Raw genomic sequence first — 24,095 nt, 5'->3', positions numbered from 1 at the left:
CCTGAGTGTTTTTTCTATGTAAAAAAAAAATGTCATGACTTTTCTGACAACCCAACATTTTTTGTATCAAGGTCAAGTTTATGTTGTTCAAATCATGTTTCTTTTCTAATTCTTTTGTTTGCTTAAGCCATCGATTACCTAACAGTGAATTAAAATCTTCAGCTTTTAATTCTATTTTGTTTTGTATATTTTGAAACTGTGTTATTAGGTACATAAATCTAGGGGTATTAGCACCATGTTGAATTGATTCCCCATCACTTTAAAAAATATCCTCCTCCCTTCTTCCTTTTTTTTTCTTTCTTCTTCAATATGTAGTATGTAGTGTTGGGATTGAACCCAGGACCTTGCATATGTGAGACATGCATTCTACTGTGAGCTACTTCCTCAATCCCGTGTGTGTGTGTGTGTGTGTGTGTGTGTGTGTGTGTGTGTGTGTGTGTGTGTGTGTTCCTCCAGGGTTATCACTGGGTCTCAGTGCCTGCACTATGAATCTACTGCTCCTGGAGGCTATTTTTTCCCTTTTGTTGCCCTGGTTGTTGTTGTTGTTATTATTGTTATTGCTATCATCATTGTTGGATAGGACAGAGAAATTGAGAAAGGAGGGAGTCTGGCGGTAACGCTGTGGGTTAAGTGCACGTGGCACAAAGCCCAAGGACCAACATAAGGATCCCAGTTTGAGCCCCTGGCTCCCCACTTGCAGGGAAGTCGCTTTACAAGCAGTGAAGCAGGTCTACAGGTGTCTGTCTTTCTCTCCCCCACTCTATCTTCCCCTCCTCTCTCCATTTCTCTCTGTCCTATCTTAATAGCGACATCAGTAACAACAACAGTAAAACAGCAAGCACAACAAAAGGGAATAAATAAATATTTTTAAAAAAGAAATTGAGAAAGGAGGGAAGACAGAGGGGGAGACCAGCAGATCTGCTTTACCTCCTGTGAAGTGACCACCCCCCTGCAGGTGGGGAGCCGGGGCCTCAAACCGGGATCCGTACACCGGTCCTTGCCTTTTTTTTTTCTTTTTTCTTTTTAATGGTAGAGACAAGCACAGAGACCAAAACACTTCTCCATTTTCCGTCCACTTTTTCCCTCCTATCTTTGTTGCTGTCGTAGTACTGGAGCTTGAACCCAGAGTCTTCTTTGGGGTCTGGTCGTGTAAGCCGCCCATCTGGTTAACTGCCCTGGTTTTGCTGGTTTTGCTCTCCAGGCTCTTGGGAGGTTGATTTGATAATGTGTGACCCACAGATCGCCACCTTATGCCACAGTCTGCTTGGTATAGCCCAGGATCCTCAAGAAAACAAAGCTCTTTTTATCAGATAAACTATCATGTCTTGGAGATTACCTTCAAGATTCAAGGACAGAGACCAGGCCTCTCCTGAAGTATATTGCCAGTTATGTCAGTTTCAGTATATAGTCAGTTATATTACTACACAGCACAATGATTTGATAACCTTATACACGGAAATGCCCACTACAGTGAGTCTTGTTACCATGTCACCATACATAGTTCAAATTTTGTTTTCTTGTCATGAGAACTTTTAAGATTTACTTTCCCGGGGCCGGGGATTGGTGCACCTGGTTGAGTGCACATGTTACAGTGCACAAGAACCCAGGTTTGAGCCCCTGGTCCCCACCTGCAAGGGGAAAGTTTTTCAAGCGGTGAAGCAGGGCTGCAGGTGTCTCTCTGCCTCTCTCCCTTCCTATCATCCCCTTCCCTCTCAATTTCCAGCTGTCTATCCAATGAATAGATTTTTAAAAAAGATTTACTTTCCCCTCCGTTTTCAAATATTATTTACTTTCCCTGCAGTTTTCAGTTATTAAGTGTAGTCATCATGCTTTATGTATTATTAACTTAACTTTTGAGGTGTGCAGACATGTTGTTGGAACTGCACTAGCTTGATGGGAAGTGAGGGCACACAGTGACACCCCTATTAGGGTGGATAGCCTGTAGTCTAGTGGATGACTCCATAGTCTAGTCCTAGGTCTGGCCTGTGGCCCAGGAGACTGGAAAACCAGATCTTGTTGGCCCTTTCCGCACCCTTTGGAGATGAGTGCCAGCCATGCCACAGATATAGCTACATGGGAGCACAGCACCCACATGCTGACTTGTCTATTTTTGCTGAGAATTGTGCTCTGACCACAAGTCCAGCAGCCCTTCTCTGCCCCTCTGCAGCAGCACAGGAAAGCTGGCCAGATGGTCTGAATAGATGCTGAGCGCTTCATGCTCCAGGTCCCCTAAGCTGGGCTCAAGGCCTTTGGAGTAGACTGGCCAGGCAGTTATCTCTAAACCAACACCTCTGGGCAGTGCCTGACACCCGCCGCACCCCCTCCACCCCATCTCTTATTGGAGGTACGTTAGATTCCTCAGACCTCCAGTCGCTGTGCTCTGCCACCTTGAGGAAACTCACCTATCTCTGGGCTTGGTTTAGTTCCCCAGGGCCTCTTTGACCTCACTCGTTTCACATTTTTCTGACAGCTGTTTCATGACCCCCTTTTCCTTGAATTCCTGTGATGCCACCTTCTCAGCAATGTGGTTGGGGCTGGAGAGGAGGTTGGTGAGATTAGGGAGAAAGACACAGCTTAAAATTGCCATTAAAACACTGGAAGGAGGTTGGGCAGTAGTAGTGCAGCTGGTTGAGTGCACATGGCGCCAAGCGCAAGGACCGGTGCAAGGATCTCAGTTCGAGCCCCCGGCTCCCCACCTGCAGGAGTCGCTTCACAGGCAGTGAAGCAGGTCTGCAGGTGTCTGTCTTTCTCTTCCCCTTCTCTGTCTCCCCTCTTCTCTCAATTTCTCTTTGTCTTATCCAACAACAACAACATCAACAGCAATAGAAATAACAACAACAACAACATGGGGGGGGGAAATGGCCTCCAGGAGCAGTGGATTCGTGGTGCAAGCACTGAGCCCCAGCAATAACCTTGGAAGCAAAAAAAAAAAAATGACTCATCAAAACACTGGAAAAGGTGATTTGGGTGGTGGCCCAGTGGATTCTCAAGCGTGAGGTCCCGAGTTCAATCCATGGCAGCACGTGTACCAGAGTGATGTCTGGTTCTTTTGCTCCCTCCTATCTTTCTCATAAATAAATAAATAAATAAGTAAATAAATAAAATCCTAAAAAAAAAAAAAAACCTGGAAAAAGGCAGGCCTGCTGTGTGCTACATCTATTAGCAGAGGCTGCTTTCTTGTTGCCTTTTCTTGAGAAACTAGTGTGACTTCTCTGTCCTCTGTTCACTGCCAGCTCCCTCTTCCATGGTGAGTGGGCAAGGGGTGGGGTGGTTAGGTCCAGGACTAAATCTAGTCTCCCTCCCTGATTTAGCACTACTTCTGGGGTGATGTATGTACAACCAGAGACCTTTTTAGCTTTTCCTGCCTGAGATTGATTTGTACCTAAGGAAAAACCAGTTGAAGCCACTCGGGGCAGCTACCTTGAGGTATCCTCCTGGAGGCAGCAGGGGCAGGAGCAGTGAGCTGGTTGAGGGGTGCCTGGTGGTGCTCCTAGGAGGTTGATTCAGGACCCCTGACTGGGAAGGGTAGAACTGAAGGCCACCTTGACTGCCGCCCCACCCTGAGGTTAACTTCAAGGAGGGGCTTCCTGGCTGGCCTAGATGGTGATAAACCTGGTGCTCCTGTCCTTGCCCTTGGCCTTGTTGAGGGACAAGTAAGATCTCTGATCTGAGCTCGGGTTGATTTTTTTTTTTTCAGAAAGCAAGCAAGGTTGAGGCACCAATCTCCCTATGTGGATGCTTTAATCTCCATCCTTGGCCCATGATTGGCACCTTTAATCTCCATCCTTGGCCCATGATTGGCACCTGGACAGCCCTTGTGGAACCAGAGTTGCTAATGAGTAGCAGACACTTATCTGCAGAGTAAGACTTGGCTTAGGGCAGGAGCTGGCAGCCACATGCAGAAATTATACTTGGATCACTTCTTAATTTCTCCTGCCAGCCTCTTTGTGTGACAGGAGCAGCCAAGCCACCGTGGGGTATAAGGAGTGTAGTCAAGGAGGCCCATCTCCTCTCTGTGGACTTGGGGGCACTGGTATCCACAAAACTAGCTCCTTATTCTACTGCTCATGGGAGAGACCCAGCAAGACCTTGACTTGGCCATCACTGCTCCTGGGCTACTGTCTGGCTAGAAGTGTGAGGAGGAATTTCATCTCCACCCAGGCTTCCCAAGCCTGCTCAGCCTCCCCAAGGCCACAGGCTAGCTTCTCCCCTGCACAAGGCTTGGCTTGTGTCTGTCCTTCCCTACCCCCCCATACCTTCCCTACAGTGGGTTTCCACGTGTGCCTGCGGGTGCCTGGCTGTGCGGGAGGCTGGGATGTGCCCGCCCAAGCTATTTTTACCCAGCCCTGTCCCCACAGAGCTGTTCTTTGGCTCTGAGTTTCTGCCACGGGAGTGGAGCTGTTGCCAGTGCAGTGGGTGGGTGAGCCTTGGAACCTTGGATCCTCCTGGACTCCCTGGCCCAGGCAGCATCTCATCCTAACACTTATTAAAAGGTGTAATTAACATGCAGAGACCTTCCAGGAGAGTGGGCAGAAGACCCTGCTGGGAGAAAGGAGGCACTTGACTTTTTTTTGGTGGGAGGGAGGGGGTTGTAGGGGCAGACTTCCAGAAACTCAACCCAGCCTGCTTCCACCTGTGTACTACCAGCAGCTGGGGAGAAGCTGTTAGACCAGGAGGCGCCCTTGGTTGTCCTCTCTCACAGTGAGGACAGTACTAGCTCAAGTTCAGCTACTACTGCTATTATTATTTTATTATTATTATTTTTGGTTTTTGTCCACAATACTGCTCAGCTGTGACTTACAGTGGTTCTGGGGGTTGAACCTAGGACATTGGAGTCCCAGGCATGAAAGTCTTTGCATAACCATTATCATATCTCCCCACCCAATAACTTGGGTTTATTATTACTTTCTGTTTGTACTTAGAAGACGTACCAAGTCATTCTGATACTCTAATAAACTCCATTTCACAGATGGGGAAACAGAGGCACTGAGACCTTTACTCAGTCGCAAAGCTCATGAATGGTGGCACAGGCACCCCTAGCACCTTGCCCTGTCACCAGTCTGCCCACTCTTCTCAGTGTTTCCAGCCTCCATGGGCTGTAAGGCGGTGTTTTGGATCCTCTGCAGTAGTCATGCCAGGAGGTTTATGGATCAGCTCCTCTAACTGAACTTACTGCTCCCAGAAATGGAGTTGGGGTCACCTGGGGTTGGTATTTTCCATGTATTTTATTTATTTATTTTTATTATTTATTTATTTTCCTTTTTGTTGCCCGTGTTGTTTTTTATTGTTGTTGTAATTATTGTTGCTATTGATGTTGTCGTCGTTGGATAGGACAGAGAGAAATGGAGAGACGAGGGGAAGACAGGGGGAGAGAAAGATAGACACCTGCAGACCTGCTTCACCACTTGTGAAGTGACTCCCCTGTAGGTGGGGAGCCGGGGGCTTGAACCGGCATCCTTACGCCGGTCCCTGCACTTTGCGCCACCTGCGCTTAACCCGCTGCTCTACCGCCCGACCCCCTCCATGTATTTTATTACTTTTTTTTCTGTCATTATCAGGGCCTCATTGCACTGGGCTGACTTTTTCAGATATAGAGAGGGAGAGATACCACAGCACCAAAACTTCCTCAGTGTGGTGAGATCCAGACTGGAACTGGGCTACACACATGGCAAAAGCAGACACCCTCCCAGTTGAGCTATCTTGGAGCCTCCATAAGTGTATTTTCCACTAGAACAAATGCAGAGTAGTGATGTGTGTTTGCTGGAGGCAGTGTTTCACTAGGGTGAGATGGGGGGAATCCAGTGAAGTCATGGATTCTGGTCCCCACCTCTTCCCTCCCTGAGAATATGGACAATGGTGCTCTGTTGGCCTTCTGAAGCTTGGGAGTTTCCCCCATGGGTGTTGACACTTGGCCTTTTCCCAGCCACTGAATTCTGCCCGTGCCAACTGGTGGCAGAGAAGCTATGACTGGCACCTGCAGGCAGTGATGCTGCTCTTATTAAGCCTGGAGAGGGCCCCACAGGCAGGTGATGTGCCTACAGGCTCCCAGTTCCAGGGTGGGGATGTGGAAGGGATGGCACAGACCTACCCTGTGAGAGCAGCTGGCTGGGGCCTTTTTCCCCAGGCCCAGCCTCTTGATGAAGGCATTCCTCCTGACTGCCTGTCTGTCCAGGACTACACTGGCCAGAAAAAGACTATATTTCTAGATAGATGCAAATGTTCCATTTCTTGCAGCATACAATTTAATGTGTATGTGGTTAGTGGTTTAGAGTACCATTGTTAGTACATGGGTACAGTGTCCCATCTTGCCATGATAGGTGTCTGCAAAATACTCTCACTCCCAGATTAGGTCCTTCACTTTGGTGCAATCAACACAGCCAACCAGTTTTACTTTGTGTTTCCCCTTTAAATTCTCATTTCTTTTTTTTTTTTAATTTTTTATTTATAAAAAGGAAACATTGGCAAAACCATAGGATAAGAGGGGTACAACTTCGCACATTTCCCACCACCAGACCTCCATATCCCATCCCATCCCCTGATAGCTTTCCTATTTTTTAACCCTGTGGGAGTATGGACCCAAGATCATTGTGGGATGCAGAAAGTTGAAGGTCTGGCTTCTGTAATTGCTTCCTCGCTGAACATGGTCGATCCATACTCCCAGCCTGTCTCTCTCTTTTCCTAGTGGGGTGGGGCTCTGGGGAAGTGGAGCTCCAAGGAACATTGGTGGGGTTGTCTGTCCGGGGAAGTCTGGTCGCATTCTGCTATTATCTGGAACCTGAAAAGAACAAATTGTTGAACACTGTTCTCATTTCTTAAGTTCTTGCCCATGAGTGAGATCATCCCATATTCATCCTTCTTTTTCTTTTTTTTTAATTTATTTATTTTTTTTAAGAAAGGATTAATTAACAAAACCATAGGGTAGGAGGGGTACAACTCCACAAAATTCCCACCGCCCAATCTCCATATCCAACCCCCTCCCCAGTAGCTTTCCCATTCTCTATCCCTCTGGGAGCATGGACCCAGGGTCATTGTGGGTTGCAGAAGGTAGAAGGTCTGGCTTCTGTAATTGCTTCCCCGCTGAACATGGGCGTTGACTGGTCGGTCCATACTCCCAGTCTGCCTCTCTCTTTCCCTAGTAGGGTGGGTCTCTGGGGAAGCTGAGCTCCAGGACATATTGGTGGGGTCTTCAATCCAGGGAAGTCTGGCCGGCATCCTGATGACACCTGGAACCTGGTGACTGAAAAGAGAGTTAACATACAAAGCCAAACAAATTGTTGAGCAATCATGGACCCAAAGCTTGCAAAAGTGGAGAGGAAGTGTTAGGGAGGTACTCACTGCAAACTCTAGTGTACTTCTGCTTTCTTACTTTGGTGCCATACTCCAAACTCAGTCAATTTCTGCTTTGCGTTTCTACTTCTTTTTTTTTTTTTTTTACATGCCTAACATTCCCCAGATTCCCATTTAACAATACAACCCCCACTATTTCATTCATCATTTTTCATGGACCTGTATTCTCCCCACCCACCTGCCCACCCCAGAGTCTTTTACTTTGGTGTATTACGCCAATTCCATTTCAGGTTCGACTTGTGTTTTCTTTTCTAATCTTGTTTTTCAACTTCGGCCTGAGAGTGAGATCATCCCATATTCATCCTTCTGTTTCTGACTTATTTCACTCAACATGATTTTTTCAAGGTCCATCCAAGACCGGCTGAAAACAGTGAAGTCACTATTTTTTATAGCTGAGTAGTATTCCATTGTGTATATATACCACAACTTGCTCAGCCACTCATCTGTTGTTGGACACCTGGGTTGCTTCCAGGTTTTGGCTATTACAAATTGTGCTGCCAAGAACATATGTGTACACAGATCTTTTTGGATGGGTGTGTTGGGTTCCTTAGGATATATCCCCAGGAGGGGAATTGCAGGGTCATAGGGTAGGTCCATTTCTAGCCTTCTGAGAGTTCTCCAGACGGTTCTCCACAGAGGTTGGACCAATTGACATTCCCACCAGCAGTGCAGTAGGGTTCCTTTGACCCCACACCCTCTCCAGCATTTGCTGCTGTTACCTTTTCTGATGTGTGACATTCTCACAGGAGTGAAGTGATATCTCATTGTTGTCTTGATTTGCATTTCTCTGACAATCAGAGACTTGGAGCATTTTTTCATGTGTTTCTCGGCCTTTTGGATCTCTTCTGTGGTGAATATTCTGTCCTAGTCCTCCCCCCATTTTTGGATGGGGTTATTTGTTGTCTTGTTGTTGAGTCTGACAAGCTCTTTATATATGTTGGTTATTAAACTCTTATCTGATGTATGGCATGTAAAGATCTTCTCCCATTCTGTGAGGGGTCTCTTGATTTGGGTAGTGGTTTCTTTTGCTGTGAAGAAGCTTTTTAATTTGATGTAGTCCCATAGGTTTATACTTGCCTTAGTCTTCCTTGTAATTGGATTCGTTTCATTGAAAATGTCTTTAAAATTTATGCGGAAAAAAGTTCTTCCAGTATTTTCCTCTAAGTATCTGATAGTTTCTGGTCTAACATCCAAGTCCTTGATCCACTTGGAATTTACTTTTGTATTTGGTGAAATACAGTGATTCAGTTTCATTCTTCTGCATGTTTCAACCCATTGTTTCCAACACCATTTGTTGAAGAGACTCTGCTTCCCCCATATAATAGTCTGGGCCCCTTTGTCAAAGATTAGATGTCCGTATGTGTGGGGCCTCATTTCTGGGCTCTCAATTCTATTCCACTGGTCAGTGTGTCTGTTCATGTTCCAGTACCAAGCAGTTTTGATGACAATGGCCCTATAATACAGTTTGAGATCTGGCAGTGTGATGCCTCTGGTTCTGTTCTTTTTTCTCAAGATTGTTTTGGCAATTCTAGGTCTTTTCTGGTTCCAGATAAACATTTCTAGCATTTTTTCTATTCTCCTAAAAAATGTGCTTGGGATCTTGATGGGGATAGCATTAAATTTGTAGATGGCTCTGGGTAATATATTCATTTTGATGATGTTAATTCTTCCAACCCATGAACATGGAATATCTTTCCACTTCTTTGTGTCTTTTTCAATTTCTTTGAGTAGTGACTCATAATTTTCAGTATACAAGTCTTTCACTTCTTTGGTTAGGTTTACTCCTAGATATTTTATTGTTTTTGTTGCTATAGAAAAAGGAACTGATTTCTGGATTTCAATTTCTTCTAACTTAGTGTTTGCATAGAGGAATGCCACTGACTTTTGAATGTTAATTTTATAGCCTGACACCTTACTGTATTGCCTGATGATTTCCAAAAGCTTCTTGCTGGATTCCTTAGGTTTTTCCATGTATACTATCATGTCATCTGCAGATAAGGAGAGTTTGACTTCTTCTCTTCCAATCTGTATGCCTTTAATTCCTTGCTCCTGCCTGATTGCTATGGCAAGAACTTCCAACACTATGTTGAATAGTAATGGTGATAGTGGGCAGCCCTGTCTAGTACCTGATCTGAGGGGAAATGCTTCCAGTTTTTCACCATTGAGTATGATGTTGGCTGTAGGTTTGCTATATATAGACTCCACTATCTTCAGGAATTTCCCATCTATTCCCATTTTTTGTAGTGTTTTGATCATAAAGGGATGTTGGATTTTGTCTAAGGCTTTCTCTGCATCTATTGATATGACCGTGTGGTTTTTGGTCTTGCTTTTGTTGATGTGGTGGATCACATTGATTGACTTACGTATATTAAACCAACCTTGCATGCCTGGGATAAACCCCACTTGGTCATGATGAACAATCTTTTTGATATACTGCTGTATCCGGTTGGCTAGAATTTTGTTCAATATTTTCGCATCTATGCTCATCACAGATATTGGTCTGTAGTTTTCTTTTTTGGTTGTGTCCCTGTCTGCTTTTGGTATCAGGGTGATGTTGGCTTCATAGAAGCTGGCAGGGAGTATTCCAGTGTCTTCAATCTTCTGGAAGACTTTTAAAAGTAGAGGTATTAGTTCTTCTTTGAAGGTTTTGTAGAATTCATTTGTAAAACCATCTGGTCCAGGACTTTTATTTTTGGGAAGATTTTTGATAACTGTTTCAATTTCATTAGCTATGATGGGCCTGTTCATGTTATCCACTTCCTCTTGACTTAGTTTTGGAAGTTGGTAGGTATCTAGGAAATCATTCATTTCTTCCAGGATCTCTAGCTTGGTGGCATAGAGTAGTCCATAGAAGCCTCGCATGATATGTTGAATTTCTGCAGTGTCTGTTGTGATATTTCCTCTTTCATTTACTATCCGATTTATTTGGGTCTTCTCCCTTTTTTGTTTTGTGAGTCTGGCTAAAGGTTTGTCGATTTTGTTTACTCTTTCGAAAAACCAACATTTACTTTCATTGATCTTTTGTATGGTTTTCCTATTCTCAATGTTATTTATTTCTGCCCTAACTTTAGTAATTTCTGTCCTTCTGGTTGCTTTAGGATTCCTTTGTTGTTCTTCTTCTAGGTCTTTAAGATGTGCAATCAGGCTGTTTATTTGTGCCTTTTCTTGTTTCCTAATGTGTGCTTGTATAGCTATGAACTTCCCTCTTAGGACTGCTTTAGCTGTGTCCCAAATATTTTGATAGCTTGTGTCTTCATTTCCATTGAACTCTCGAAACATTTTAATTTCTTCCTTGATTTCCTCTTTGACCCAGAAGTTGTTAAAAAGTGTACTGTTGAGCTTCCACATTTTGGCACTGTTACTAATCTTTTGTTGATTGTTAAGTGTTAGTTTAATTCCACTGTGGTCTGAGAAGATGCTTGGGATGATTTCAGTGCTCTTGAATAGGCTGATGCTGTCTTTGTGGCCTAACATATGGTCTATCCTTGAGAATGATCCATGTGGATTTGAGTAAAATGTGTATTCCAGTTTCTTGGGATGAATGACTCTGAAAATGTCCAATAGTTCTAGTTTATCTATCTCTTCATTTAACTCCCTTATGTCTTTACTGATTTTCTTCCTGGATGATCTGTCAAGTTGAGATAGTGGGGTGTTGAAGTCCCCTACTATGATTGTGTTACTGTTAATATATTGCTGTAGCTCTTTCAGTAGAAGTTTGATGTATTTAGATGGCTTCTCATTGGGTGCATAGATATTAATAATTGTTAAGTCCTCTTGATTGACTGATCCTCTGAGCATTAAGTAGTGTCCATTCCTATCTTTTTTAATCTTATCTATTTTAAAGTCTATCATGTCAGATATGAGAATAGCTGTTCCTGCCCTTTTTTGTGGGCTATTGGCTTGAATGATAGTTTTCCATCCTTTCACTTTAAGTCTGTGTTTGTCTAGTTGAGTTAGGTGAGTTTCCTGTAGACAACATATTGTTGGGTTGTGTTTTCTGATCCATCTTCCTACTCTGTGTCTTTTAATAGATGAATTCAGGCCATTGACATTTATTGATATCAAAGATTGAAGATATTTTAACGCCATTCTTGTAGAGTTTTAGAGTGTTTTGATATATGTCCTATTTGTGGTGGTCTGGTTGTTTATAGGAGACCTTTCAGAACTTCTTTCAGGGCAGGCTTGGTGATGGTTGCTTCCTTCAGCTGTTGCTTGTCTGAGGAGGTTTTGATGCTTCCATCTAGTCTGAATGACAATCTAGCATGATATAGTATTCTTGGCTGAAAGCCTTTCTCATTGAACACTCGATAGATATCTTGCCATTCTCTTCTGGCCTGTAGTGTTTGTATGGAGAAGTCTGCTGCTAATCTTATGGGTTTTCCTTTGTAGGTGACTCTTTGTTTTTCTCTTGCAGCCTTGAGGATCCTTTCTTTATCCTTATTCCTTTCCAATCTAAGTATGACATGTCTTGGTGTCTTTAGGTCTGGGTTAATTCTGTTTGGGACCCTCTGGGCTTCTTGAATCTTTATGTCTTTGGTGTTGTCTAGACTAGAGAAATTTTCAGCTATTATGGCCTGGAGAATGCTTTCTTCCTCTCCTCTTTCTTCCTCTGGTAAGCCAATAATGCGTATATTGTTTCTTTTGAAGTCATCCCATAGGACTCTGTTGTTGTTTTCAGCATCTCTTAATCTCTTTTTGAGATCTCTTACTTCTTTTTTTGTTGTCTCTAATTCATCCTCAATCTTGCTAATTCTGTCTTCAGCCTCATTGATTCTATTCTCTCTGCCCTCTACTGCTTTCTGGAGTTCATCTATTTTGTTGCCCTTCTCTGATACTGTTTTAGCTTGTTCAGTTAGTTGCCTTCTTATCTCAGCTATTTCAGCTTTCAGCTCTCTAATAACCATGAGATAATTAGAATTTTCTTCCATATTCTCATTTGTTGTTCCTTCATTTCTGATTACAATTTTTTCAAATTCTTTACTCACTCCTGTTATTATTTCCTTAGCTAATGTTTGGATGTTGAACTCGTTTTGTGCTTCACCCTCTGGAGGACTTTTAGCTGGACTCTTGTCCTGGTTCGAGTCTCCAATATTTTTTTTTGTTGTTTTAACCATTTTATATATGTTAACAGTTTTTTCAATCCCTGAGTTGGAGCTCAGTGGTGTAAAAGCCTTTTTTTTTTTTCCCTGTAGGCTATGGGAGCCTGAGGGCTTTTAAACTATCAATAGGCTTCTTAGCTTAATCACTGACTCCTGACCAAGAGATAAAGCAGGGTGTGGCAGAGATAATCCAGTGGTTATGCAAAGAGACTTTCACAGCCCCTCAGCTATGCCATGGAGGTATAGGTCTTCTCCTGAGTTTCCCGGTTAGATCTCTGTCCCCTGTTGCTGCTCCAGATTCTGAGGGTAGTAGCAATGGAGACTCAGAGTTGCACTTGGTGAGTCTCTGGGGAGTCCTTTCCTCCCTTCAGCTGTCCCCTTGTTGGTGGAGCAGACTGGAGGTGGTGTCTCCACTGACAAACTGTCGAACTGTTAGCATTCACTTAATCTCTCCTTAGGCCCCTCTCTCCTCTCTGTCACCAGCCACGCATGTTTGTACTCACGGGTGATTTACTGGGTTTCTGTGGTCATTCTAGTCCTGTCTTGTTTCGGTCCGGGTGGTCTCCTTTGGTATTCCTAATTGATCCCGGAGAGGAGAGAAAGCGATCTGCTGCTCGTAGCTCCGCCTCCGGAAGTCAGCTATTCCATCCTTCTTTTTCTAGCTTATCTTACTTAACATGATTCCTTTAAGTTCCATCAAGATGAGATGAAGAAGGTGACTTCACTAAGTTCCAGGTTCAATCCCCTGCATCACTATAAGCCAGAGCTGAGCAATGCTCTGGTAAAAAATAAAATAAAAAATAAATAAATAAATAAAATAAATATATATACTTCATTATAGCAAAAAAGATACAAAGAAATGGAAGGATATCCCATGTTCATAGATCAGAAGAATTAACAATCAAAAGTGACTATTCTACGTAGAGTCATGTACAGATTTAATGTAACCCTCATCAAGGCTTCACCAAATTTCTTTAAGAGAATAGAACAAAAGCAGGGCCAGGTGGTGGCACACCGTGTTAAGCACTCACAATAAAGTGCACAAGAGCCCAGGTTCAAGTCCCTGGTCCCCACCTGCAGAGGAAAAGCTTCACGAGTGGTGAAGCAGGGCTGTCTCCCTCTCCCCTCTCAATTTCTCTCTGTCTCTATCCAATAATAAATAATATGTTATTATTATTTTTAAAAGAATAGAACAAAAACTATAGAAGTTTATCTGGAATCAGAAAATATCTAGAATCACCAAAATAGTCTTTAGGAAAAAAATGGCCAACAGGAACAGTAGGTTCATCATGCAGTCACTGATAATGCTGGTGGCAATAAAAGGGGGAGGAGTGGCAAGATAATATAATGGTTATGCAAAAGATTGTCATGGCTAAGGCCCCAGAGTCTCAGGTTCAATTCCTAGCACCACCATAAGCCATAGCTTAGCAGTGTTTTGGAAAAAAAAAAAAAAAAGACAGGGGAAGCTCTGTTGAGTATGGACTAAGGATGATCATATACTCAAGGATACTCAAGGAGGTCAGGGTCTTACTAGAGTCGGGGAACCCTTACAGGGTATCTGCCCCACCCACAGCCACTCTTTCCACCTTAGGCTAGCTACTGGGAGATAGGAGTTAGGGTGGTGATGTGGGTCAGAAGGTGCCTGCAGTCCCCACCTGCTCACGTGAGCGGAGTGTCTTGCACAGCGTGCCTGCCTGAATCGTGGCCCCTGTGTGTGTGCAGCGAGGTTAATGCCAGTTGGCGGGAGGCCAAACTGGACACCTGATATCCACTTGGATACCGATATCCACTTGGCCCCCTTCCTGCCTTCTGAGAGCAGGGTGTGCACTGTGGGGAGGACATGGTCACTGGTGACTCCCATACTCGCTTGCCCCAGCCAAGTCACTTCAGCTGCAAAGAGGGAGAGGAAGACTCAATTCAACGGGGTTATAAAGACCAAAAGAAATGCTCACTTGTAGGCCCCATACCTATGGACATTTAATCTTTGACAAAGTGGCCCAGACTATTACATGGGGAAAGCAGAGTCTCTTCAACAAATGGTATTGGAAACAATGGGTTGAAACATGCAGAAGAATGAAACTGAATCACTGTATTTCACCAAATACAAAAGTAAATTCCAAGTGGATCAAGGACTTGGATGTTAGACCACAAACTATCAAATACTTAGAGGAAAATATTGGCAGAACTCTTTTCCGCATACATTTTAAAGACATTTTCAATGAAACGAATCCAATTACAAAGAAGACTAAGGCAAGTATAAACCTATGGGACTACATCAAATTAAAAAGCTTCTTCACAGCAAAAGAAACCACTACCCAAACCAAGACACCCCTCACAGAATGGGAGAAGATCTTTACTTGCCATACATCAGATAAGAGTTTAATAACCAACATATATAAAGAGCTTGCCAGACTCAACAAGACAACAAATAACCCCATCCAAAAATGGGGGAAGGACTTGGACAGAATATTCACCACAGAAGAGATCCAAAAGGCCGAGAAACACATGAAAAAATGCTCCAAGTCTCTGATTGTCAGAGAAATGCAAATCAAGACAACAATGAGATATCACTTCACTCCTGTGAGAATGTCATACATCAGAAAAGGTAACAGCAGAGGGATAGAGAATGGGAAAGCTATCGGGGGAGGGGGTGGGATATGGAGATTGGGCGGTGGGAATTGTGTGGAGTTGTACCCCTCCTACCCTATGGTTTTGTTAATTAATCCTTTCTTAAAAAAAAAAAAAGATAATATGCCCCAATCTAAAACTGGGAAAGTAAACAATCTGCTCGTAAGATTTTACAATATAAATATGAAGATAAAAAAAAAAAGAAAAAAAAAAAAGAAAAGGTAACAGCAGCAAATGCTGGAGAGGGTGTGGGTCAAAGGAACCCTCCTACACTGCTGGTGGGAATGTCAATTGGTCCAGCCTCTGTGGAGAACAGTCTGGAGAACTCTCAGAAGGCTAGAAATGGACCTACCCTATGATCCTGCAATTCCTCTCCTGGGGTTATATCCTAAGGACCCAACACATCCATCCAAAAAGATCTGTGTACACATAGGTTCTTGGCAGCACAATTTGTAATAGTCAAAACCTGGAAGCAACCCAGGTGTCCAACAACAGATGAGTGGCTGAGCAAGTTGTGGTATATATACACAATGGAATACTACTCAGCTGTAACAAATGGTGACTTCACCGTTTTCAGCCGATCTTGGATGGACCTTGAAAAAGTCATGTTGAGTGAAATAAGTCAGAAACAGAAGGATGAATATGGGATGATCTCACTCTCAGGCAGAAGCTGAAAAACAAGATCAGAAAAGAAAACACAAGTATGGGAGTCGGGCTGTAGCGCAGCTGGTTAAGCGCAGGTTGCGCAAAGCACAAGGACCAGCATAAGGATCCTGGTTCGAGCCCCGGCTCCCCACCTGCAGGAGAGTCACTTCACAGGCGGTGAAGCAGGTCTGCAGGTGTCTGTCTTTCTCTCCTCCTCTCTGTCTTCCCCTCCTCTCTCCATTTCTCTCTGTCCTATCCAACAACGATGACAACAACAATAATAATAACTACAACAATAAAGCAACAAGGGCAACAAAAGGGAATAAATAAAATAAAATTAAATTAAAAAAGAATTAAAAAAAAAAAAAAGAAAACACAAGTAGAACCTGAAATGGAATTGGCGTATTGCACCAAAGTAAAAGACTGGGGTGGGTGTGTGGGGAGAATACAGGTCCATGAAGGATGATAAATGACATAGTGGCGGTTGTATTGTTAAATGGGAAACTGGGGAATGTTATACATTTACAAACTATCGTATTTACTGTTGAATGTAAAACATTAATTCCCCAATAAAGAAATAAATTTTAAAAAAAAGAAGAAAGAAATGCTCACTTGCAAAGGTAGCCTAGAGCTCACGTCAGCCACAAAGCAGGCCACTGGAAGGGCTGCTGTGTTGTGTGTGTGCACGCCCCCTCCCTCGCCCCCAGTCAGTGAAGGGCTCATGGGCGTAGGGACAGAGCAGGTTGCTCCACTGCCTGTCTCAGCACTAGCCCAGGGAGTGTCCTGCTGGGCTAGGAAGCAGTCAAGGTGTGACAGTTGCAGTTTCATAGTGATGTCCCTGTAATGCTTGCTGTGCTCGTCACTGTGTAGTTTGAAAATCCAGCAAGTGTATATGTGTGTTGTATGTGTGTTGGGGAGGGTTACACTGATAAGTGGATAATTGGCCCCCAGCATGTGGTGGTCAGAGGCAGGTGAGTCTACTGGCTGGTTACCCTCTCAGCCTTCATTTTCACAGTTAGCAAGATGTGGACTAGAAAACCTGTCCTGAGGGGAGACAGTGTGAGAACACAGGACTTGCATGCCTGAGGCCTCAGGTTCAACCCCTGGTAGGTACTACCACAGCCCAGAACTGAGCAGTATGGTGGTGTAGACATCTGTCTTTGCTCTTTCATGAAGTTACATAAATAAGAAAAGCTGTCCTGAAGAGCTGTTGAGAGGCCCAAGTGCTCAACCAGTGCCTGGCTCATTAATCACCCTCAATTCTTAGCTCAGGGGTAGGGGTATCCTGGTGGGGATCGAACCCCCCGGGGCTGCCTGCTCAACAGTAGCAGCAGACAGCTGGGTAGGCACAGCCATCCATGCCTGTCACCTACCTCCTTCCTCGAATGACCGTGATGCAGCCCTCCTCACTGGTGTCCACCCTGTAGCCTGGGAGCTAGGAGGGTGGCCCTGCCCATCCTGGCTGAGGAGCTGACCAGAGAAGCCAGGAATCGGCTGGTGCCTCAGATGGGAGCCGGTAGAAGCAGTGCCGCCCAGGAGGCAAAGTAGCTCTGAGAAGTGGGTGGCAGAGAGCTGACCCTCAGATGGGTAAACTCAATATAGGGGCTTGTCTCCTACAAACGGGTTCAGCAGAAGGTCTAGCATGTCTTCATGGCTCACCAGCACTGTGCTGGGCTTGTGCTGCTCATGGGCATGTACTCTACTCATCTAAAGATTGGAACTGAAAGGCCTGGTAGTGTTGCTCTCTGAGTGGCTGGGGCTGAGATTTATTCACTGTTACACAGTGCTTGTGTGAGACCCCATTGCCACTTTCCAACATGCGGGTGTTGGGGGGGGGGGGGTCCAGGTTCAGAGAGGTCCTGACAGGCAGAGCCACACGTGCAGGCACTGTGAAGCCTTCTCCAAGTCACTCAGCTTCCTGGGCAGACTTTGTGGTGCACCATGTGACTGGCCTGATCGTGGCCCTTCACACACGGCTGTCCTTTGGGGTTCTGACTTATCGATGGTCTCATGAGGCAGCCAGTGTAAGAGCCCCTCAAGTCTGGTGATGCTCATGTTTGAATAGTCAGGATCTGGGTGGTCTGCCTGAACCCCGGTCCCTGCCATCTCTGACTGTACTACCATTCTTGTCATCAAAGTTCTGGGACTAGCCTCACCTATTCTGTCCCCTTCTGTTTTTCCCAGGGCATCGAGGTGCCAGGCCCTGTGTTTACTGATGGCGAGCTCATCCCCAGGGAGCCCAGCTTCTTTCCTGAGGACGAAGAGGAGGCTATGACACTGGCCCCACTCGAGGCCCCCCTGGAATTGGACATGATGGACAGCCCCATGGAGAGCACCCAGAGCCTGGAGTGCTCGGTCGTGATTTCTGCCGAGGAGAAGGATGGAGGCCTTGGGGGCCTCTTCCTGCCAGAGGACAAGTGAGTTAAAACTCTGGAGCTCCATGGGGGTACCTCCTGACCCAGAGATGCAACTCTGGGGAGTGACTCCTGGGATGTAAATGAAACACATAGGATTTGCACCACAGACGTCATTTCTCAAGTGTTGTAAATAGGAACAAATTAAAAGCCACCTTAGTGTTACTTTAGGCAGCCAGTGCAGAGTCAGGTTTTCATTGGCTCTTTATTGTATGGAGTATATGAACTCTGTTTTTTAAAAACATTACAAAGATGTTCATGAGGTTTGTATAATGTTAGTTTTGTTTAAAATGAAAACAACAACCACAATTTAGGAAATGCCTAGAGAAAGTATACCAGGAAAATAAGCAGCTTTTTCTGGATGGGATTATTGCCCTTTTTAATTACTTCTTATCTACTCTGCTGTGTCTCCTGTATTTTCTTTATTGCTCATACAGTCTTATGATGAGAAGTATTTAAAAGCAATGGTACCTCCCCTCTCTCTCTGCCTCTCCCTCTTCTCTGTCTCTAAAATAAAGAATGAAAAAAAAATGGCCTTGGGGAGGCCTCATAGTGGTGGTACCACACATGTGCGCATGTCCCTGGATTCATTCCCTGGTGCTGCATTGAGAGCAAGCAGACAGTAATAAGACTGTGTGAATCCCCGGTGGAGACAAGACTGTCCTTAGGTTTATGTCAGCAGGGGGGGGTCCCTTCCCTGCCAGCCTCCACTGACTCTCTGGAGGGAGGGGACAGTGCTTGTGGGGCGATGGGCAGCACCTCTATAGCAGAAGGGGCAGCCGCATGTCAGGAGGTGATGTTGGTCAGATAGAGATCCTGTGGGAGGATGGCTTTGGTATCAGCTGAGCCATATGAGATTGTCAAGTTTTTTGACCACCAACATAATTGCTGGGGCTTGATGCCTGAATGTTAATTCATTGCTCTTGGCCATTTTACTTTCCTTCCCTGACAGAGGCTGAGAGAAATGGGGAGAAAGAGGGAGAGACAGAGAGACCAGCAGCATCACTTCACTGTTCCTGAAGCTCCTCTCCCTGCAGGTGGGGACTGGGGACTTGAACCTGAGTCCTCATGCATGGTGACATGTATGCTACCAGGTGCACCACTGCCCTGTCTCTTCATTTTTGTTGACCTTCAAAAAGCAGTTTCTTTCAGTTCAACTTAGTCTCTCTTCTCAGTGTGGGGGTACTCAAACCTGGGGTGCTGGGAATCATGCTGTTCTCTAAGGGCCGTCGGGAGTTGTCTATCTCTGTAGCATCCAGGGAGTGGTGTACCTGTCCCCGATTAGCCCAAGGACAGATGGCCACAGCCATCAGACCACTTAACCTTGTGACTAATCATTTGCCACTTGATAGTTCCCATTGTTTCTGGGACCAGGCACTGGGAGGCTGCCAGCTGTGGGTGCCAAGAGCTTTAGTAAATTTATAAGAGAAAGAACTGAGGTGTGTGATTAGTGCAACCTGAAGGTCTAAAGAGCCTGAGGTCAGATGGATGCATTACTAGGTAGACTAGAGTGGAGGCATCAATAAGCCTGCTCTATAGTAACACTTTTTTTTTTTTAAACTTTTGTTTTTTAATTGCCACTAGGGTTATCACTGGTGCTCAGCGTGGGCATTGCGAATCCACTGCTCCTGGTGGCCATCTTTTCAACCCCCACTCCCTTTCTATTTTATTTGATAAGACAGAGAGAAATTGAGAGAGGAGGGATGATAGGGAGTGAGAAGGACCTGTTTCACCAATCATGAAGCGTCCCCCCTGCATGTGGGGAGTGGAGGCTCAAACCCAGGTCCTTGTGCTTGGTAATGCTCAACTGGATACACCACTGCCCATCCCCTCTATACCACCATGTACTCCTCCCTCCCCCCTTACTGTTCCCCCATTTGAATGAGGAAGTTTGTGTTAGGTAAGCCCTAAATAATGAATAGCAATGAGCAGAAGTGACACACAGTGACTGAAGGGGAGCTGAAATTCCACACATGGTGAGGTGCACTTCTTAGTGTTGTCAGATTGTAAGCAGGACTCCACCAGCCTGAGGTCTGCCACAGGCCACATGGAGTTCACCCAACAGAGGCCCCAGGCTAAGGATCTGTGACCTATGTTCTCTGGGACTAGATGGTGCCTTTGGGCTAGAATACCTGAAGTAAGTGTCTTGCCTGGTAGCTCATTGCTGTTTTTAAAAATGGTATTTATTTGGGGGGTGGGGGGCAGGCCTCAAACTGTGACCTCATGCATACAAGGCATGCTCTCTACCACTGAGCTTGCATCCTTGGCCCCTGCTGTTTTATTTTTAAATTTCATTTTATTAACAAAGGAGTAGAAACTAGTAAAACAGATCTTGAGAAAAGTGGGAAAAGGGAAAACAGCTTCCTTTACTCAGAGTCCTACCAGCCAGTCCCAAACCCTGATAGCACTTAATTATTCCCTCCTGCTTCTGATTCATTGTAGACCTTTTACAAGTCTAGTCTGACTATAACTGAATGTTTATATCTAATTTTTATATGAATTTTTCCGTTGCTACCAATATTTTTATAAACCTTCCAAGGATTTAATATTCCACAATTTAATTACTGATATATTCTATAATTTAATAGCTGTAATTAATTAAAATTTTACAGGTTTACAACATAAAAATTTGGGGTATTTGGTTTCACACCTTGATTTCTTTCTTTTTTTTTTTTTTTTTTTTCCTAGAGCACTGCTTAGCTCTGGTTTATGGTGCTATGGGGATTGAATCTGGGACTTTGGAGCCTCAGGCATGAGAGTCTCTTTGCATAACCATTATGTTATCTACCCCCACTGTTTTACACACACACACACACACACACACACGTATATGTACAGCTTTTTAAATAATAAACATATATATTTATTTATACTATAGCATGGCTCAGCTTTAGTCTATTGTGGTGTTGGTGATTGAACTTGGGTGTATATACAACTAAACACACCCATCATCACAGTTCTTGTCATCACACCAAGTAAAACCCTCTTCCTATACTCATCCTTTGATTTCTGCCATTGTTTTTAGAGTCTGCAAGTAAATTTGAATATGGGGTTCATTCCATATTTTGGCTATTAGAATAATGCAGCTATGAACCTAGGGATACATTGTCCTTTAGAATTCTAGCTACTATTTTTTTCTTTTTTTAATTTAATTTAAAAAATTTTTATTTATAAAAAGGAAACACTGACAGAAACCATAGGATAAGAGGGGTACAACTCCACACAATTCCCACCACCATAACTCCATATTCCATCCCCTCTACTGATAGCTTTCCTATTCTTTATCCCTCTGGGAGTATGGACCCAGGGTCATTATGGGGTGTAGAAGGTGGAAGGTCTGGCTTCTGTAATTGCTTCCCTGCTGAACATGGGCATTGGCAGGTTGATCCATATTCCAGCCTGTCTCTCTCTTTCCCTGGTGGGGCAGAGCTCTGGGGAATTGGGGCTCCAGGACACATTGGTGGGATCGTCTGCCCAGGGAAGTCCAGTTGGCATCATGGTAGCATCTGGAACCTGGTGGCTGAAAAAAAGAGTTAACACATAAAGCCAATCAAATTGTTGACTAATCATGAACCTAAAGGCTGGAATAGTGTAGATGAAGATTTGAGGTCTCCATTTTGAAAATAGCTAGTTGACCTATTTTAGTTATATTCCAGAGGGCCCATGACTATACTAGGTTTTTTTTTTTTTGTGTGTGTGTGTGTGTGTGTGTGTGTGTTTTTTTTTTTTTTTTTTTTGTGCCTGACATCTGATATGCAGGTGGATCCAAGTTATTGTCTGGGGAGATGATGTCATGGCTGGAAAAAGGACCAGAAAGCTGGATCAGGAAAGAGAGTAGCTCCCACATATGGGAAAGGTGTATAAATGTTGTGGACTGTAAACACCATTGGTTTAATGTGATCTGGGGCCCATATTCAGCTTAGGAGCCTATGTGACCTCTGCATTCCTGTAGATCTAAGCTCACATTCTGTGGCCATGAGTAGGAATGTTCCAAGCTGCCCCAATTTCAGGACCCATCTTCCTCAGGTGGTAGATAGAGTATGTCATCCAGCCTCCCTTAGGAGGATGGAACATTCTCTGCCATTGTTAATCTACATTGAGGGCAAGGTCCTGTGGTGGCCCACAAAGAGGTCTATTGTGTTGTTCCTGATGGAGATGACCAGTGACAATGGAGAGAGGGATCTGTTCGAGGTCTAGGCCCATCATGTCTGTGTGGGAATCTCAGGACTCCCTGACTAGGGCCCCAGATGATGGGGTGGCCTGATAGTGATTAAAGAGTCATCGTTAAAGTCTGCCAGTCTCTTGCCCGTATTCAGCTTTTGAAGTCCTTGTTTTGATAAGGTTAGCTTTGGAGTGACTGAGGGAAGTGTAATATAGGAGGTAGGTGAGGAGAGGGTATCTATGTCTAAGTAGACACTATTTCATTTAGGAGCTTTATGATGTCTTTTTAGGTCTTTCTACTTGCTTGCTGAGTATACTGACTCACTGCAGACTATTGTGCACTTTTGCTTTCAGGTATCTGTTTTGCCCTAATTTATGGATACATGTGAACATATACCCTGTCTCATTGGACCTGGTCTATCTCTAGGTTTTGGGGCTTTGTTAGGAAGTGAACCACCTGAAATAGAATTAGAGAATCCTATGAAAAGAAAGGTCTCACCCAAGTAATGAAGCTGAAGGGTTGTCATTGCACGCCTGACATCTCTGGACACAGTCTGAAGTGAAGCATGCTGAGGTGGTAATCTGAATCTGCGGATGCAATATCATTTGGTATGAATTAGGAGAAGCATGCAGAAAAGTGGCCCCCACCCTAGAGGTTCCAGGACTGGGGGAAATAATAGGCTCTATAGAGGAAGTGGGAGTTTCCTGCTGTCTTAGGGTTTAAGAAGGCAATAGATAGTTATTGCTTTAATCATATTATTTGGCAATTGGGTTAACTTTGAAAATCCCTTTGTTAGGATTTGTTGTATCATACACAACATCACCATAGTTTATGTCATTTGACATTATTTGTATATAGCTGTGTCTTATAGAGTAATGCCACTAGTTGCTTCTGTTCGCCCTGGTCTAAGCTTTTAAGAGAGTCAGCATTTCAAAGACTCAAGTCTATGTGCATTAAAAAGTTTGAGACATTCAATCAATTTTTACCCCTCGTATATTAATATAAATAGTGGTTTATATGACTACAGGTTAATAGGAGAGTACATAAACATCCTTCCCACTACCAAAAGACTGTGTCCCATCCTGTTCTCCCTGCCCCCCACTCCAGCCCACCCCAGTGAAGTCAAACATCCATCCTCACCCTCAACCCAGAGATTTTTACTTTGGTGCCCTACTCCTATAGCTATTATTTAATGTACCTGTAGGTAAACCATTAGGGTGTAACTTTGTTATGCTGCTCTATAGTAACATGGGTTTAAATAACTCCCATGCTAAAAGTTTCTGTGCAGAGATATTTCCCTTAGGATACTGTCCCCAGAGTGGCCTTGGCAGGTCGAGAGGTACAAACTTAATGAGTCTCCTGATAGAGGTGCTGGAGTGCATTTGGCCTCCTGGAAGCCCTGCTGGTCTTCTCCCCACACCTGCCAACAGGGCTCCCGTCTCCTAACAACACTTTCTGGTCCCCAGGTCCCTGGTCCACACTCCCTCCATGACAACATCAGACCTCTCCACACACTCCACCACCTCGCTCATCAGCAACGAGGAGCAGTTTGAAGACTACGGGGAGGGCGACGATGTGGACTGTGCCCCCAGCAGCCCCTGCCCTGATGATGAAACCAGGACAAACGTCTACTCGGACCTGGGATCTTCAGTGTCTTCTAGGTGACTCCCTGGTCTGGAATGGAGTTTGGGGTCCAGGATAAGTGGCAGAACCAACCCAGCCTAATCCCAGAGGCTACATGGTGCTGCTCCTGGGATTCGAGGTGCAGCCTTTGCATCTGATTGATTTGAATTCCTCTTC

General features: G+C 44.4%; 1 protein-coding gene across 2 annotated transcripts in view; it reads left to right on the top strand.

Moving 5' to 3' along the window:
- Nucleotides 1–24,095, top strand: part of RAB11FIP4 (RAB11 family interacting protein 4) — a 171,365-nt gene that overhangs the window by 133,896 nt on the left and 13,374 nt on the right. For both annotated transcript variants that reach the window (XM_060203996.1, XM_060203997.1), the window contains 2 exons: nucleotides 17,904–18,136; nucleotides 23,762–23,956. In XM_060203996.1, the coding sequence (XP_060059979.1) occupies nucleotides 17,904–18,136; nucleotides 23,762–23,956 (428 nt within the window). The remainder of the gene's footprint in view (nucleotides 1–17,903; nucleotides 18,137–23,761; nucleotides 23,957–24,095) is intronic.

Source organism: Erinaceus europaeus, chromosome 12 (genome assembly GCF_950295315.1).
Source record: "Erinaceus europaeus chromosome 12, mEriEur2.1, whole genome shotgun sequence".
NCBI lineage: Eukaryota > Metazoa > Chordata > Mammalia > Eulipotyphla > Erinaceidae > Erinaceus > Erinaceus europaeus.
The sequence above is the reverse complement of the archived record's forward strand: the minus strand, read 5'-3'. Positions and strand labels throughout refer to the sequence as shown.